The 17,177-nt window shown below is 46.2% G+C and overlaps 1 protein-coding gene across 1 annotated transcript in view; it reads right to left on the bottom strand.

Annotated features, from left to right (window-relative positions):
* prex2 (phosphatidylinositol-3,4,5-trisphosphate-dependent Rac exchange factor 2) overlaps positions 1-17,177 on the bottom strand; it is a 221,707-nt gene that overhangs the window by 80,783 nt on the left and 123,747 nt on the right. The window contains 3 exon segments of the mRNA XM_064941020.1: positions 4,872-4,954; positions 6,447-6,541; positions 6,723-6,905. Of these exon segments, the coding sequence (XP_064797092.1) occupies positions 4,872-4,954; positions 6,447-6,541; positions 6,723-6,905 (361 nt within the window).

The raw sequence follows: 17,177 nt of genomic DNA, 5'->3' as shown, positions 1-17,177 counted from the left end.
CCAAATTTGGCACAGAAATTAGATGCATGTACACTGAAAATATATAGGTATGGAGCCACCCCAGATTTGACCCGTGGAAGGCGTGGCAGCCACGAGAACAAAGAAATCAAAAATGTAAATATATATTTAACTTCCAGTCAATGTCTCTTTACCAAGTTGAGAGCCTCATCTTTCAGGTTCAAATGGCACCGAGTTGATAGCTCATAGAATAAAATTTTTAGAGCTAAAAGTCTGATGGTACCAGCGCCCATATTGCCTACAGACTATCCTCCATATCAGTGGCCACTTTAGGCCATACAGCTATCACAGATGAGCTCAATCGCCAATTTCTCAGTATCACAGAAACACAACACTTTGAATGAATAACAGACGAATGTTCCTAACTAGTGACTACGGATAAAATGTATTTAAAAAATCTGTTCAAAATGTGAAAACATTTTGAAACATCAAATTTAAGGATAAATGTGTGATTTCAAAAAAAATACATGCATATTTTGGGGAGTTTAAACCATGCGTTACTGATTGACTGTGTCTCTTTGCAATCAATACCAATTTGCGATAAAAAATGGCCCCCGTTGACACTTTTATGCCAACAATATGTTGTCACTTTTAGGGTTAAAGCAACAAACAAAAAAAGTGATTTTGTGTAATCACAAAACTTGTGCCACATAATCGGGACACCTGCACCACCTATTGAAATGTGCCTTCTGTTAAGTAAATCACATGATAAATGAGGTGCTTTAGGAGGCTTGAGGGGGTCTTCAAAGTTGAATATGTCAATTCATACAGTTTTATTGACATTCGGCTAATGCCCTGTTTCATGGTCTCCGTCTAGATATGGCCACCTGCAGCAGTCTCCTGTCAGAAGAGCAGTTTGTGTGCTCTATATGTCTGGATGTGTTCACAAAGCCTGTCTATTTTTCCATTTTTTATTTATTATTATTATTATTATTATTTTTAACCTTTATTAAACTAGGCAAGTCAGTTAAGAACAAATTCTTATTTTCAATGACGGCCTAGGAACAGTGGGGGCAGAACGACAGATTTGTAACTTGTCAGCTCGGGGATTTGAACTTGCAACCTTTCGGGTACTAGTCCAACCGTCTAACCACTAGGTAGCCTAGTGGACACAACTTCTGCAAGGCTTGCATCAGCGGATACTGCGATAGCACTGGACTGTGCCAGTGTCCACTCCGTAAAACAGATTTTGGTCAGAGACCAGATCTCTTTCATTTCTGAGATGACTGCTCAGTTCAGGCAGGCAGTTCAAGTAAAAGCTGCTGAGCCGGGAGAAGTGCCCTGTGACGTCTGCACTGGGACGAAGCTCAAGGCTCTGAAATCCTGCCCGGTGTGTCTGACCTCTTACCGCGAAACTCACCTGCAGCCTGCATCAGGTAGCCGCAGCCTTAAAGAGACACAAGCTGGTCGACCCCCGTGCAGAACCCTGGAAGACAGGATGCGCAAGAAGCACGACAGACTCCTTGGAGCTGTTCTGTAGGACTGACCAGATGTGTGTGTGCCAGTTCTACACCGAGGCAGACCACAAGAGTCACCCCATTGTTCCTCTAGAGGAAGAGTATGGGGAGAGGAAGGAGGAAGACGGAGGCACAGGTGCAGCAGATGATCCTGGAGCGACAACAGAAGGTTCAGGAGATTAACGAGTCCATAGAGCTCAGCAAGAGAGACGCGGAGAGAGAGAGAGATAGGAGACAGCGTGCAGATGCAGCTCTTCACTGATCTGATGGATCTCATTAAGGGAAGTCAGGCCCAGCTCATTGAGGTGATTGAGGGGAAGCAGACTGCAGCAGAGAGGCAGGGTAAATGGTTCATTAAAGAGCTGGAGCAGGAAATCACTGTGCTACTGACGGGAAGCACTGAGCTGAAGCAGCCGTCGTGCACCGAGGACTGGTCTAAGATCAGTGTCTATAGCCAGGTGTGTGAGGGAGAGATTAAGAGAGCTGTGTCTCAGAGAGAGCAGATGGAGAAAGACTGTGTCCCAGCTGCAGGAGAAACCGATGAGCGAACTGAAGACGTCGCGTGATGCTGAGCTGAAGGGTATGTAGCAGTATGAAGTGGACCCTAGACCCTAAAACAGCACATCCCAATCTTACCATCTCGAAGGATGGTAAAACCGTTGGAGCATGGAAGCAAAAAAAAGGAATGTTTATGACTACCTAGGGAGGTTTGGTAATGCTACTTGTGTCCTTGGCAAAGAGGGCTTCTCCTCAGGGAGATTCTATTATGAGGTGCTAGTCAGGAATAAGACCAAGTGGCAGTTAGAAGTGGCCAGAGTCCCTCGGCAAGATAGGAAAAGCTCCATTTAGCCGGGAAAATGGAGTCTGGACTGTGGGGCTGAGGTCTAGAAATGAGTACCAGGCTATCTCAAGCTCAATTGTCCGCCTCTCTCTAAGTAAGAAGCCCCAGAAGGTGGGGGTGTTGGTGGATTATGAGGGAGGGTCAGGTCTCCTTTTATGATGCAGTGGGGACAGGTGTCCTGGCTTACAAGTGAGGACATATCTCCTTGTCATATCTACTCTTTCACTGGCTGCATCCTCACTGTGAAACTCTACCCATACTTCTGCCCCTGTTATAGAAAGGCTGAAAACGCAGACCTGCTGGTCATTTCTTCTGTCACAGTCTGGGACAAAGACTCAGAACCAGACTCTGTCTGTTTGTAAGACACAGACTGAACTTTAACCTCCCAGTCAGATGATCGTTGTTCGATGATCATGGAGACTCCAGAATGAAATGTCATGAAATTGTTTTCTTTCTTTGTGCAAGCGGAAACACTGCACTGAAACACTGTACTGCACTTCCAGATACTGCACTTCCAGATACTGCACTTCCAGATACTGCACTTCCAGATACTGCACTTATACACTTGGAGCAATATTTGGAGCTACGGCAAGAATTTTGGATTCTCTCAGAAATTTCAAAAGGGGGAGAAACATTTTTCACAGGGAGGGTCAGACAACATCTTCGGACAGACAACTGTCCCTACAAATCATGAGTTTGGTCAGGCGGGGCTTAAAATGAGGGCGGGAATTGAGCTCATGTTTTATCTAGGGCAATAAGTGGATACAGCAGTGATGTCTCCGGTGACGCCGACTCGTCCGTTCTACCCCAACTGACGCCGGAACCTCTACAGAGGTGTTAAGCCAGAAACACTGGAACATCGTGGGAGGCAACAAGTCTGTCTAGAGAGACTACACTTGTCCTGTACTGGACATACAGTCTTTGTATTGGAGATGGGAGGAGAAAATCCTATTTGGGATGGGGGAAGGGGGTCTTTTGATGTATCCGATATGTCTGATGATCTCGATAATATATTCAATATGCTGGATCTCTGTGCCACTTTTTTAAAATTGTATTTTTTTAACCCCTTTTTCTCCCCAATTTCGTGGTATCCAATTGTTAGTAATTACTATCTTGTCTCATCGCTACAACTCCCGTACGGGCTCGGGAGAGACGAAGGTCGAAAGCCATGCGTCCTCCGAAACACAACCCAACCAAGCCGCACTGCTTCTTAACACAGCGCACCTCCAGCCCGGAAGCCAGCCGCACCAATGTGTCGGAGGAAACACCGTACACCTGGCAACCTGGTTAGCGTGCACTGCACCCGGCCCTCCACAGGAGTCGCTGGTGCGTGATGAGACAAGGATATCCCTACCGGCCAAACCCTCCCTAACCCGGACGATGCTTGGCCAATTGTGCTTCGCCCCACGGACCTCCCGGCGCAAACCCAGAGTCTCTGGTGGTACAGCATGCGCTGCGATGCCCTAGACCACTGCACCACTCAGGAGGCCTCAGTGTCACTCTTATGAGGAATATAAAAATACAACAACTAGAAATATCTCAAAGATGAAAACTACGGTCTTCTTTTCTACGGTGTGCACTTCAGTGATAAGGGAAGTGTGTGTGTTTGGGTAATCACTGTGTCTATAATTAAATTCCATTGCTTGAATTTAACTGCCGTCAAATCTTGAAGAACTGGAACAGCTCTGCCGCTCATACACAAACACTCCCCCTAACCCCTGCTAACAGATCACATCTCATCTGTCGTGTATAAACAAAGCCCGGGAAGCTGGCCTACAATAAAACAAACGAGGCAGGAAAGGAAAGGAGCGGAAAGTGCCGAGGCAGCAGCGGACCCCATTCTGTACGTTTACTGCCCATGGATGGAGACAGATACGTTCAACGGGCTCTTTCAACCCAGTGGAAACGTCTCCCAGGAGTGTTTGTGCGTGGTGGGGAGAGTGTGCACGTAGGTATATGTGTGTGTCAAAGGGGCCATGCTATCATAATCCCCAGAGTGCGAGAGAGGTTAGGGGTCTGATGTTTGTAGACCAGTGGTTGGGTGGGCCGGCCCACCAGACATGTGATAGTAAATCAACAGAGGTGATAGGTCAGAAGGAAAAAACCTAAATATCCCAGGAAACCACAAACATGAAATCTAAGAAACCTAAACAACATCTCATAACCATATGGATTTCTAGGAAGTCAGGGAAGGAGGACGTAGCCTTAGCAACGGCAGATTCATTTGATTTACGAAATCTAATTCCAGTAGGCAACAAGTGGGGCTGATGTCAAACAGTACAATTAACCTGCGTCCCAAAAGGAAACATATTCCCTCTATAGCGTACTACTTATGACCATGATCCATAGGGAATAGGGTGCAATTTGGGAGGCAAATGTATTATTGTATTGTACTATACGACATTGTCCAATGTCCACCGATTTGATTTACTTCACAATTTGAAAGGTTACACCTCTCCCTTGTGTCCATAATCTGTAGTAGCAATGAGTCTGTTAACAGTACCACCGCCATGGGACGATGCCCACTGGGATTTGTTATAGGGCTCAGTTCCCACCTGGCTGAAGAGATGCTCCAGAAAGCTGTGTAGTTTCTTCTGCTTATCATGAGATATCCATACACTGGCAGGCATCTCGTCTCCTATAGGACAACATTCATAGTCATCAGTCAGCATTAGATGCAGACACACACACAGACACACACACACACACACACACACACACACACACACACGCAGACACACACACACACACACACACACGCAGACACACACACGCAGACACACACACGCAGACACACACACGCAGCCCTGTGTCCAGTCCAATCGCCTGTCTGTGTCCATCTGTCTGTCAGATCTCGGTCACAGCTGTAAAGATCCTGCCAAAACCACCTCCATGCTAAATTCATAGCCATTATATGCTAATTGCTAAGTGAGGGCCTGTAAACCAAAATGACAGTGTGTGTGTGTGTGTGTGTGTGTGTGTGTGTGTGTGTGTGTGTGTGTGTGTGTGTGTGTGTGTGTGTGTGTGTGTGTGTGTGTGTGTGTGTGTGTGTGTGTGTGTGTGTGTGTGTGTGTGAGTGATAGCTCTCTGGCAGACAGCAGACAGATACAGGGATCGATATTTGACTTTTTTCCCTTACAGAAAAAAACTAATTATTTCACATGTGGAAAATCACATGAATTCACACACAATTTCACATGTGAAATCATGTGTTTTTGGAACACTTCATGTGTTTTTTTTTGTAAGGGTTGACACAGCTGTGGGTTGACCCAGCCAAACGCCTGCCATACCCAATCATACTAATCCACAGGCTTTCCGTTCACATGGGTTGCACCCCATTCCCTATATAGTGCACTACTTTCGACCAGGGACCATGCGGCTCTGGTCAAAAGTAGTGCACTATGTAGGGAATAGGGTGCCATTTGGGACACGCATTAGATTCAAAGCCATAATCGTGTAGCCAGGTCATAATCAAGTCCTGTCAGTCAGATGTGTGTTATTATACCTTGTGGTTGAATAGGGAAAATGGAACAAGTATTGTGCGGTCTAAAGTAGGCCTTGAACTTGTGTCCTGTATAGTAAATAGGACGTATCATGTGTGGCGTTATTGTATAGGACTACTGTGGACAGAGGGAAGAAAAGGACGTGTGTTCTGTTCTGTTCATTGAGCTGGGTTCAAACTTGGTTGAAGTTCATTTCAAGCTTGTTCTTTTGTTGACATGATTATGGAAGATGAAGTTGGGTGCAAATACCCAAAAGGGCCACTAGACAAATAACATAAAATCGTGAAAGTCAACAAAATTCTGGGAGTTTACTGGTAAACTTTGAACGTTTCCAGTAATATACCCTCGATTTGCAACCCAAATCCTGAATGGTGTTACTACTGTGGACAGACAGGTGAGGCATTTGCAGTATACTTTGGTCATTTATAACATTACAACTACTTCCACGGTAAATCATTCACGTGTGTTATGTAATTTATATCTGTGGTGTGTGTGTGTGTTTGTGGTTGACTTGGATTACAGGGTTCTGCTTACTGGAGTGTGTATGTGACTGCATTTACTAGTTTCCTGAGTCCATCTCATCAAAGTGTGTGTGTGTGTGTGTGTGTGTGTGTGTGTAGTGGTTACCTGAGTCCATCTCATCACTGTGAACATAGGAGCTGCAGTGGCTGCTACAGATACTGGTGAAGGAAGCTATGGAGTTCCTGTTGCTGTTACAGTCACTGAAGAGACACAGAGAAAAACATGAAGGATCTACACCTTCCTAACAGGTGCCATTTGGGATGCAGCCTTTATGTTGCTGTTAGTCACAAGAACAACAGAGGGAGAAATGTTATTCACCAACAGGCTAATTGGCTACCAACTATATTCTCTCGCTCCATCCCTCCCTCTCTTGGTCATTACCTGTAGGAGTCTCTGTTGCTGATGGTGTCGTGTCCTGAGTCCTCCTGTTCGTCTCCGGCAACGTTGAAACACACCTTCTTTCCGTTCTTCTCTCCTCCTCGCTCTCCTTCGCTCTCCGCTGAGATGTAACTCTCTGGGGTCTTCATGTCTGAGGCAGGGGGGAGGGTGATGGAGGAGAGGAGGCTGGGAGAGAGAGAGAGAGGAGGGAAGGAGAGAGAGACCCGAGAGAGAAAATGCAGGTTATTGAAAGTAGCCACACTCTACAGCCTTCCTGTAGCAGTCAAAAAGAACCATAACCAACTAAGCAGGCAGGAGAGCATGACGACGAACATGGCTTCACTCCTCCAACCTTAACATCCTCTCAAAAGTGCAATGTCAAGTTGACTTTACACCGAAAACATGCCCCGTGGTGAAAGAACACAGCGTTTAACGTCATCAAGATGTGTGTGTTTGTGTGTGTGTGTGTGTGTATGTGTAATTGTGTATGTTAAGACATGTGAGCGAGTGAATGTGTCCGCATGTGTGTGGAGGCCTATCATCGAATGTGTGTGCGTGCGCACGCATCACTCACACACCCACTGACAGTGAGAGCCAAACAAAGCTCCAACCTGTTTGTGCTAGTCTTCCTCACAACAACGCCAGCAGGCCAGAGGTCCTCCAAATATGAATAACTTCAAACATGCACAGCCAGCTGCGTCAACAGCCTAAACTCAACACACACCAGCCCCTCAACTCAGCCTCTCGCTCTGCATGCCTGGGTTCTATCAGGGGCTTTGTGGAGGAAGAGGATCAGAGCGCGATGGTGCGTCCCAAATGGCACCCTGTTCCCTACATAGTAGTACACGATCGGGAATATTGTGCCATTTAGCATGCAGACCGGGATATTTTCACAGAACTGCAGCAACACATGGAGTCATTTAGAGCCATATTTCCAATAAATGCCAGGCTTGGACTTCCTGACTGGCCTATATACAGGCAGGGAGGGAGAAAAGCACGAACACGCCATGTCTGTTTGCATTTCAGACTAATTCCATTCATGTCCGTCACTGCGTATATTTTCCGTTGTGTCACGTTTCAGGCTTTACTTGAGACTGTTTCATTTTGGAGTTAACAGACTGCCCTCATGTCCTCTCACCCCTCACATCACATGATAGATGATACAGGCTCTATCATTTCAAAAGTCCTGTCGTTTTCTCCTTTAATCCATCCCGACATCCATCCATTCAGAGAAGGAGCAACGGAGACCTGCCGTCATTAAATCCCACTCCAGATCCCACAACAATGCCCCTCTAGAATGCAGTGGCATTCCATTGCCATGGAGAAGGTTCCAGGCCCCGTGATTGGCTGGTAGTATATAAGGAAGTGTAAGCAGCTTAGGGCTTGTGTGCAGGGCATCAGAGGGAGCAGGGAGAAATGCAGTATTCAGACCCCTTCACATTTTCCACATTTTGTTACAGCCTTATTCTAAAATGGATACTTTTTTTCCCTACTACACACAATAATTCACAATGACAAAGCAAAAACATGTTTTCTCCTTCACATTTATGAATTATGATTTTTTTTTAAATAGAAATACATTATTTACATAAGTATTCAGAACCTTTGCCAAGAGTCTCGAAAATGAGCTCAGGTGCATCCTGTTTCCATTGACCATCCTTGAGGTGTTTTTACAACTTGATTGGCGTCCACCTGTGGTAAATTCAATTGATTGGACATGATTAGGAAAGGAACACACCTGTCTATATAAGGTCCCACAGTAGACAGTGCATGTCAGAGCAAAAACAAAGCCATGTCCATAGAGCTCAGAGACATAATTGTGTCGAGGCACAGATATGGGGAATGTTATCAAAACAATTCTGCAGCAGTGGCCTCCATCATTCTTAACTGGAAGAAGTTAGGAACCCCCAACTCTTCCTAGAGTTGGCCGCCCGGCCAAACTGAGCAATCGGGGGAGAAGGGCTTTGGTCAGGGAGTTGACCAAGAACCCGAGCTCCAGAGTTCCTCTGTGGAGATGGGAAAAGCTTCCAGAATGACCACCATCTTTGCAGCACTCCACCAATCAGTCCTTTATGGTAAAGTAGCCAGACGGAAGCCACTCCTCAGTAAAAGGCACATGACAGTCTGTTTGGAGTTTGTCAAAAGGCACCTAAAGGACTCTCAGACCATGAGAAACAAGATGCCAAGTGTCACGTCCGGAGGAAACCAGGTGCCACTCATCACCTGGCCAATACCATCCTGACAGTGAAGCATGGTGGTGGCAGCATCATTCTGTGGGGATGTTTTTCAGTGGCAGGGACTGGAAGAATAGTGAGGATCGAGGGAAAGATTAACAGAGCAAAGAACAGAGAGATCCTTGATGAAAACCTGCTCAAGAGCTCAGACTAGTGTGAATGTTCACCTTCCAACAGGACAACAACCCTAAGAACACAGCCAAGACAACACAGAAGTGGCTTTGGGACAAGTCTCTGAATGTCCTTGAGTGGCCCAGCCAGAGCTCGGACTTGATCAAACATCTCTGGAGAGACCTGAAAATCACTGTGTAGCGACGTTCCCCATCAAACCAAACAGAGCTTGAGAGGATCTGCAGAGAAGAATGGGAGCATTGGGGAATTGTCATGCTGAAAAAGGACCTTCCCCAAACTGTTGCCATAAAGTTGGAAGCACAGAAATGTCTAGAATGTCATTGTAAGCTGTAGTGTTAACATTTCCCTTCACCGGAACTAAGGGGCCTAGCCCGAACAATGAAAAACTGCCCCAGACCATTATTCCTCTTCCACCAAACATTACAGTTGGCACTATGCCTTCGAGCAGGTAGCGTTCTCCTGGCATCCACAAAACCCAGATTTGTCCATTGGACTGCCAGATAGTGACGCATGATTCATCACCCCAGGGAAAGCATTTAAAGTGCTCAAATCAAGTAACGTGTTATTGGTCACATACACATGCTTAGCAGATGTTATTGCGGGTGTAGCGAAATGCTTGTGCCAACAGTGCAGTGATATCAAACAAGTAATATATTTCACAACAAACACAAATCTAAATAAAGGAAAGGAATGAAATATATAAATATTTGGACGAGCAATGTCAGAGCGGCATAGACTAAGACACGGTAGAAAAGAATAGAATACATTATATACACGAGATGAGTAATGGAAAATATTTTAACTTTAAATTATTAAAGTGACTAGTGTTCGATTTATTGAAGTGGCCAGTGATTTCAAGTCTATGTATATAGGCAGCAGTCTCTAATGTGCTAATGATGGCTATTTAACAGTCTGATGGCCTTGAGATAGAAGCTAGTTTGCCCCCAGTGATGCCCCCAGTGATGCGTTCGGATGGAGGCACCACCCAATGGAGAGCCCTACAGTTGCTGGCGGTGCAGTTGCAGTACCAGGCAGTGATACAGCCCGACAGGATGCTCTCAATTGTGCATCTGTAAAGGTTTGTGAGGTTGAAGGGGTGCTGTTGCGCCTTCTTCACCACACATTGTCTGTGTGTCTGGACCATTTCAGTTTGTCAGTGATGTGTATGCCGAGGACCTTGAAAATTTCCACCTTCTCAACTGCGTTCCAGTCGAAGTGGATAGGGTGTTGCTCCCTCTGCTGTTTCCTGAAGTCCACGATCATGTTGACGTTGAGTAAGAGGTTCTTTTCCTGGCACCACACTCTGAGCCCTCACCTCCTCCCTGTAGGCTGTCTCATCATTGTTGGCAAACTTGATGATTGAGTTTGAGACGTGCATGGCCACGCAGTCAAGGGTGAACAGTACAGGAGGGGGCTGAGCACGGACCATTGTGGGGTCTCAGTGTTGAGGATCAGAGAAGCGGAGGTGTTGTTTCCTACCTTCACCACCGGACGGCGGCCTGTCAGGAAGTCCAGGACCCAGTCGCACACGGCGGGGTTCAGACCCAGGGCCTCGAGCTTAATGATGAGCTTGGAGGGTACTATGGTGTTGAATGCTGAGCTGTAGTCAATGAACAGCATTCTTACATAGGTATTCCTCTTGTATAGATAGGATAGGGCAGTGTGCAGTGCGATGATGATTGCATCATCTGTGGATCTATTGGGGCGGTTAGCAAATTGAAGTGGGTCTAGGGTGGCAGGTAAGGTAGAGGTGATATGATCCTTGACTAGTCTCTCAAAGCACTTCATGATGACAGAAGTGAGTGCTACAGGGAAATAGTCATTTAGTTCAGTTACCTTTGCTTTCTTGGATACAGGAACAAGGGTGAAGCATGAAGCATGTGGGGACAGCAGACTTGGATAGGGAGAGATTGTATGTAGACCCTGCCACATACATCTTGTGTCAGAGCTGTTGAATTGCGACTCCACTTTGTCTCTATACTGACGTTTTGCCTGTTTGATTGCCTTACAAAGGGGAATAACTACACTGTTTGTATTCTGCCATATTCCCAGTAACCTTGCCATGGTTAAATGCAGTGGTTCGCTCTCTCAGTTTTGCACAAATGCTGCCATCTATCCAAGGTTGCTGGTGAGGGTAGGTTTTAATAGTACAGTGGGTACAACATCTCCTATACACTTCCTGATGAACTCAGTCACCATATCAGTATATTCGTCAATGCTATTCTTAGAGGCTACCCGGAACATATCCCAGTCCGTGTGATCAAAACAATCTTGAAGAGTGGATCCTGATTGGTCAGATCAGCATTGAATAGTCCTTAGCACAGGTATTTCCTGTGAGTTTCTGCCTATAGGAAGCGAGGAGCAAAATGGAGTCACGATCAGATTTTCAGAAGGGTGTGCGGGGGAGGGCCTTGTAGGCATCCCAGAAGTTGGAGTAGCAGTGGTCAAGTGTCTTAGCAGCGCGAGTACTACAGTCAATGTCCTGATAGAACTTCGGCAGCCTTTTTCTACAATTTGCTTTGTAAAAATCGCCAGATACAATAAATGAGTCCTGTGGTTTCCAGTTTGCATAAAGTCCAGTGAAGTTCTTTGAGGGCTGTGAGTGAGTTACTGCCGCTCTGATATCCAATAGTCCTTTTCAGCTGGGCTAATAAAACAATTCTGGGCTAATAATGTAAGAAATAATACATAAAAAAACAAAATACTGGAAAATTTCCTAAGAGCTAGAAGCACGGCAGCCCTCTCTGTCGGCGCCATTTTCCATTTTTTTGCTCCAGAATTGAATGGCGGCGAGCTTTACACAACTCCAGCGGACGCTTTGCATTAAGCAGGGTGATCTTAGGCTTGTGTACGGCTGCTCTGCAACGGAAACCCATTTCATGAAGCTCCTGACGAACAGTTCTTGTGCTGACGTTGCTTCCAGAGGCAGTTTGGAACACGGTCGTGAGTGTTGCAACCGAGGACAGACAATTTTTAAGCACTCACCGGTTCCATTCTGTGAGCTAGTGTGGCCTACCACTTCGCGGCTCATTCGTTGTTGCTCCTAGACGTTTCCAATTCACAATAACAGCACTTGCAGTTGACTGAGGCAGCTCTAGCAGGGCAGAAAGTTGATGAACAGACTTGTTGGAAAGGTGGCATGTTTGAAGTCAATAAATATGTTTGTATACATAGTGTATCGAGTTTCATGCAGATCGGTCATTTGCTGCTTAAACCACTAATAACAATGACAGGACCACAACACTGGGTCAGGGGCGGGATCGAGAGAGAGAGAGTGAGAAGAGAGGAGAGTAAGAAAGAGAAAAGAGAGCGAAGAGAGAGAGAAAGGAGAGAAAAAAAATGCGAGAAAGGAAAGAAACAGAAAGAGAGCGAGAGAGAAACAGGGAGAAACAGAGAGAGGAAACAGAAGGGAGAGAAGGAAAGATGCAAAAAGAGAGCGAGAGCAACCAACTCTCAGAGCTCTCCCCTAAGTCTGTCCTGAATAGCTTTGTATACATACACCTTTAATCAAGCCCCTTGACAAGCTCTATCGGCTCAATAGGCATCAATCACCCTCACAAGATCGATAAGAGCATCTGCATTACAAAGCCTTTACCTCAGTCAGGTTCTTAACAGTGCATCAGCATGGTTTAATCAGAGAGGAAGTGAACATGTTAGAGTGGACAGATGTGAAGTACTGGAGCTGACTGGACCGGAGAGGTGGGATGCGTCCCAAATGGCACTCTATTCAATATACAGTGCCAGTCAAAAGTTTGGACACACCTACTCATTCAAGGGTTTTTCTTGATTTTTTACTATTTTCTACATTGAAGAATACTAGTCAAGGTTATCTGATGCAGCACTCCATCACTCTCCTTCTTGGTCTGGAGGTGTGTTGAGTGATTGTCCTGTTGAAAAACAAATGATAGTCCCACTAAGTGCAAACCAGATGGGATGGCGTATCGCTGCAGAATGCTGTGGTAGCCATGCTGATTAAGTGTGCCTTGAATTCTAAATAAATTACTGACCGTGTCACGAGCCAAGCACCCACACAAAATAACTCCTCCTCCATGCTTCACGGTGGGAACCACACATTCAGAGATCATCTGTTCACCTACTCTGCATCTCACAAAGACCCGGCTGTTGGAACAAAAAATCTCAAATTTGGACTCAGACTTAAGGATAGATTTCCAACGATCTAATGTTCATTGCTCGTGTTTCTTATCCCAAATAAGTGTCTTCTTCTTATTGGTGTCCTTTAGTAGTGGTTTCTTTGAAGGAATTCGACCATTAAGGCCTGATTCACGCAGTCTCCTCTGAATAGTTGATGTTGAGATGTGTCTGTTACTTGAACTCTGTGGAGCAATTCTTTGGGCTGCAATCTGAGGTGCAGTTATTTTAATGAACTTATTCTCTGCAGCAGAGGTAACTTTGGGTTTTCCATTCCTGTGGCGGTTCTCATGACAGTCAGGTTCATCATAGCGCTTCATGGTTTGTGCGACTGCACTTGAAGAAACTTTCAAAGTTCTTGAGATGTTTCGGATTGACTGACCTTCATGTCCTAAAGTAATGATGGACTGTCATTTCTCTTTGCTTATCTGAGCTGTTCTTGCCATAATATGGATTGGTATTTTACCAAATAGGGCTATCTTCTGTTTACCACCTCTACCTTGTCACAACACCTGTGAATGGCTCAAACGCATCAAGGAAAGAATTTCCACAAATTAACAAGGCACACCTGTTAATTGAAATGCATTCCAGGTGACTTCCTCATGAAGCATTTTACAAATGTTTGCATTTTTGACATCAGAGTATTTTGTGTAGATTGTTGACAAGAAAATGACACAAGAAAATGTGTAAAAAGTCAAGGTGTGTGAATACTTGATGAAGGCACTGTGTTGGGCCTTCGTTTTACTTGGATGACTATAGTCAACCTCATTAAGCTGGCTGAGCGAATGCCAAGAGTGTGCAAAGCTGACATCAAGGCAAAGTGTGGCTACTTTGAAGAATCTCAAATATACAGTAAAACATATTTGGATTTGTTTAACACTTTTCTGGCACTACATGACTCCATATGTGTTATTTCATAGATTTGATGTCTTCACTATTATTCTACAATGTAGAAAATACTAAAAAATAAAAACCATTGGATGAGTAGGTGTGTCAAAAGTTTTCACTGGTACTGTATAGAGCACTATATTTGACCCAGCCCTATTGGTTGACTCAGCCCTATTGGTTGACCCAGCCCTATTGGTTGACTCAGCCCTATTGGTTGACCCAGCCCTATTGGTTGACCCAGCCCTATTGGTTGACTCAGCCCTATTGGTTGACCCAGCCCTATTGGTTGACTCAGCCCTATTGGTTGACCCAGCCCTATTGGTTGACTCAGCCCTATTGGTTGACCCAGCCCTATTGGTTGACTCAGCCCTATTGGTTGACCCAGCCCTATTGGTTGACCCAGCCCTATTGGCCCTGGTCCAAATCAGTGTACTGTATATAAGGAACAGGGTGCCATTTGAGACAGACTTTGTTAGTGTTCTAATCTCTGGGATGAGAAATGGATGGACGTTTACCTGGTAGACGCAGGCGGGAGAGGAGGAGAGGAGGGGGATAGGGGGACATAAGTTAGGAGGAGAAAAGGTTGGAAGAGAGAGAACTGGGGCAGAAGAGAAAATAAACAACGGTGAAAATTACTAGGAGAGGAGGACTTGACGTGATGTGGGGAGAAGAGAGGAGAAGCGGTAGAGATATAAACCACGTCATCAGGCATGTCCTCGGACAGCTGTGGGACTCCATGTTCGGTGTGCTGATGCAAAAGGCCAAAGGTTGTGGTGCTTCTAAACGGTGAACGCCAAGGAACCACCGCCAATAAGTTGTGCAACTAATAATCCTTCCATGTCCGCTCTCTCTTTTCCCATTACTGAAACATCCCCATTCCCTCCAGTGAGGTTGGAAGTTGGAAATCCGTCTCCACTTTGGAGCGGGAAGGAAGGAAATGCTGATTGTGAAATAAAAGTAGCCTTTGTTCCAAATGTGAAAGCTTCAATTCATCAATACATGGTTACAGCACAAAAGACCGGAGACAAGGTCCGTCACACACCACACAGAGACAGAGAGACAAGGTCAGTCACACACCACACAGAGACAGAGAGACAAGGTTAGTCACACACCACACAGAGACAGAGAGACAAGGTCAGTCACACACCACACAGAGACAGAGAGACAAGGTCAGTCACACACCACACAGAGACAGAGAGACAAGGTCAGTCACACACCACACAGAGACAGAGAGACAAGGTCAGTCACACACCACACAGAGACAGAGAGACAAGGTCCGTCACACACCACACAGAGACAGAGAGACAAGGTCAGTCACACACCACACAGAGACAGAGAGACAAGGTCAGTCACACACCACACAGAGACAGAGAGACAAGGTCAGTCACACACCACACAGAGACAGAGAGACAAGGTGCCAGTCACACACCACACAGAGACAGAGAGACAAGGTTAGTCACACACCACACAGAGACAGAGAGACAAGGTCAGTCACACACCACACAGAGACAGAGAGACAAGGTCAGTCACACACCACAGAGACAGAGACAGAGAGACAAGGTCAGTCACACACCACACAGAGACAGAGAGACAAGGTCAGTCACACACACACACAGAGACAGAGAGACAAGGTCAGTCACACACCACACAGAGACAGAGAGACAAGGTCAGTCACACACCACACAGAGACAGAGAGACAAGGTTAGTCACACACCACACAGAGACAGAGAGACAAGGTCAGTCACACACCACACAGAGACAGAGAGACAAGGTCAGTCACACACCACACAGAGACAGAGAGACAAGGTCAGTCACACACCACACAGAGACAGAGAGACAAGGTCAGTCACACACCACACAGAGACAGAGAGACAAGGTCAGTCACACACCACACAGAGACAGAGAGACAAGGTCAGTCACACACCACACAGAGACAGAGAGACAAGGTCAGTCACACACCACACAGAGACAGAGAGACAAGGTCAGTCACACACCACACAGAGACAGAGAGACAAGGTCAGTCACACACCACACAGAGACAGAGAGACAAGGTCAGTCACACACCACACAGAGACAGAGAGACAAGGTCAGTCACACACCACACAGAGACAGAGAGACAAGGTCAGTCACATTCCCTCACACAGAGACAGAGAGACAAGGTCAGTCACACACCACACAGAGACAGAGAAAGACAAGGTTAGTCACACACCACACAGAGAAGAGAGACAAGGTCAGTCACACACCACACAGAGACAGAAAGACAAGGTCAGTCACACACCACACAGAGACAGAGAGACAAGGTCAGTCACACACCACACAGAGACAGAGAGACAAGGTCAGTCACACACCACACAGAGACAGAGAGACAAGGTCAGTCACACACCACACAGAGACAGAGAGACAAGGTCAGTCACACACCACACAGAGACAGAGAGACAAGGTCAGTCACACACCACACAGAGACAGAGAGACAAGGTTAGTCACACACCACACAGAGACAGAGAGACAAGGTCAGTCACACACCACACAGAGACAGAGAGACAAGGTCAGTCACACACCACACAGAGACAGAGAGACAAGGTCAGTCACACACCACACAGAGACAGAGAGACAAGGTCAGTCACACACCACACAGAGACAGAGAGACAAGGTCAGTCACACACCACACAGAGACAGAGAGACAAGGTCAGTCACACACCACACAGAGACAGAGAGACAAGGTCCGTCACACACCACACAGAGAGACAAGGTCAGTCACACACCACACAGTCACACACCACACAGAGACACACCACACAGAGACACACCACACAGTCACACACCACACAGAGACACACCACACAGAGACACACCACACAGAGACACACCACACAGTCACACACCACACAGTCACACACCACACAGTCACACACCACACAGTCACACACCACACAGTCACACACCACACAGACACACACCGCACAGAGACACACCACACAGAGACACACCACACAGTCACACACCACACAGAGGCAGAGAGACAAGGTCAGTCACACACCACACAGAGAGACAAGGT

This window comes from Oncorhynchus masou, chromosome 28 (assembly GCF_036934945.1).
Source record: "Oncorhynchus masou masou isolate Uvic2021 chromosome 28, UVic_Omas_1.1, whole genome shotgun sequence".
Taxonomy (NCBI): Eukaryota; Metazoa; Chordata; class Actinopteri; order Salmoniformes; family Salmonidae; genus Oncorhynchus; species Oncorhynchus masou.
The sequence above is the reverse complement of the archived record's forward strand: the minus strand, read 5'-3'. Positions and strand labels throughout refer to the sequence as shown.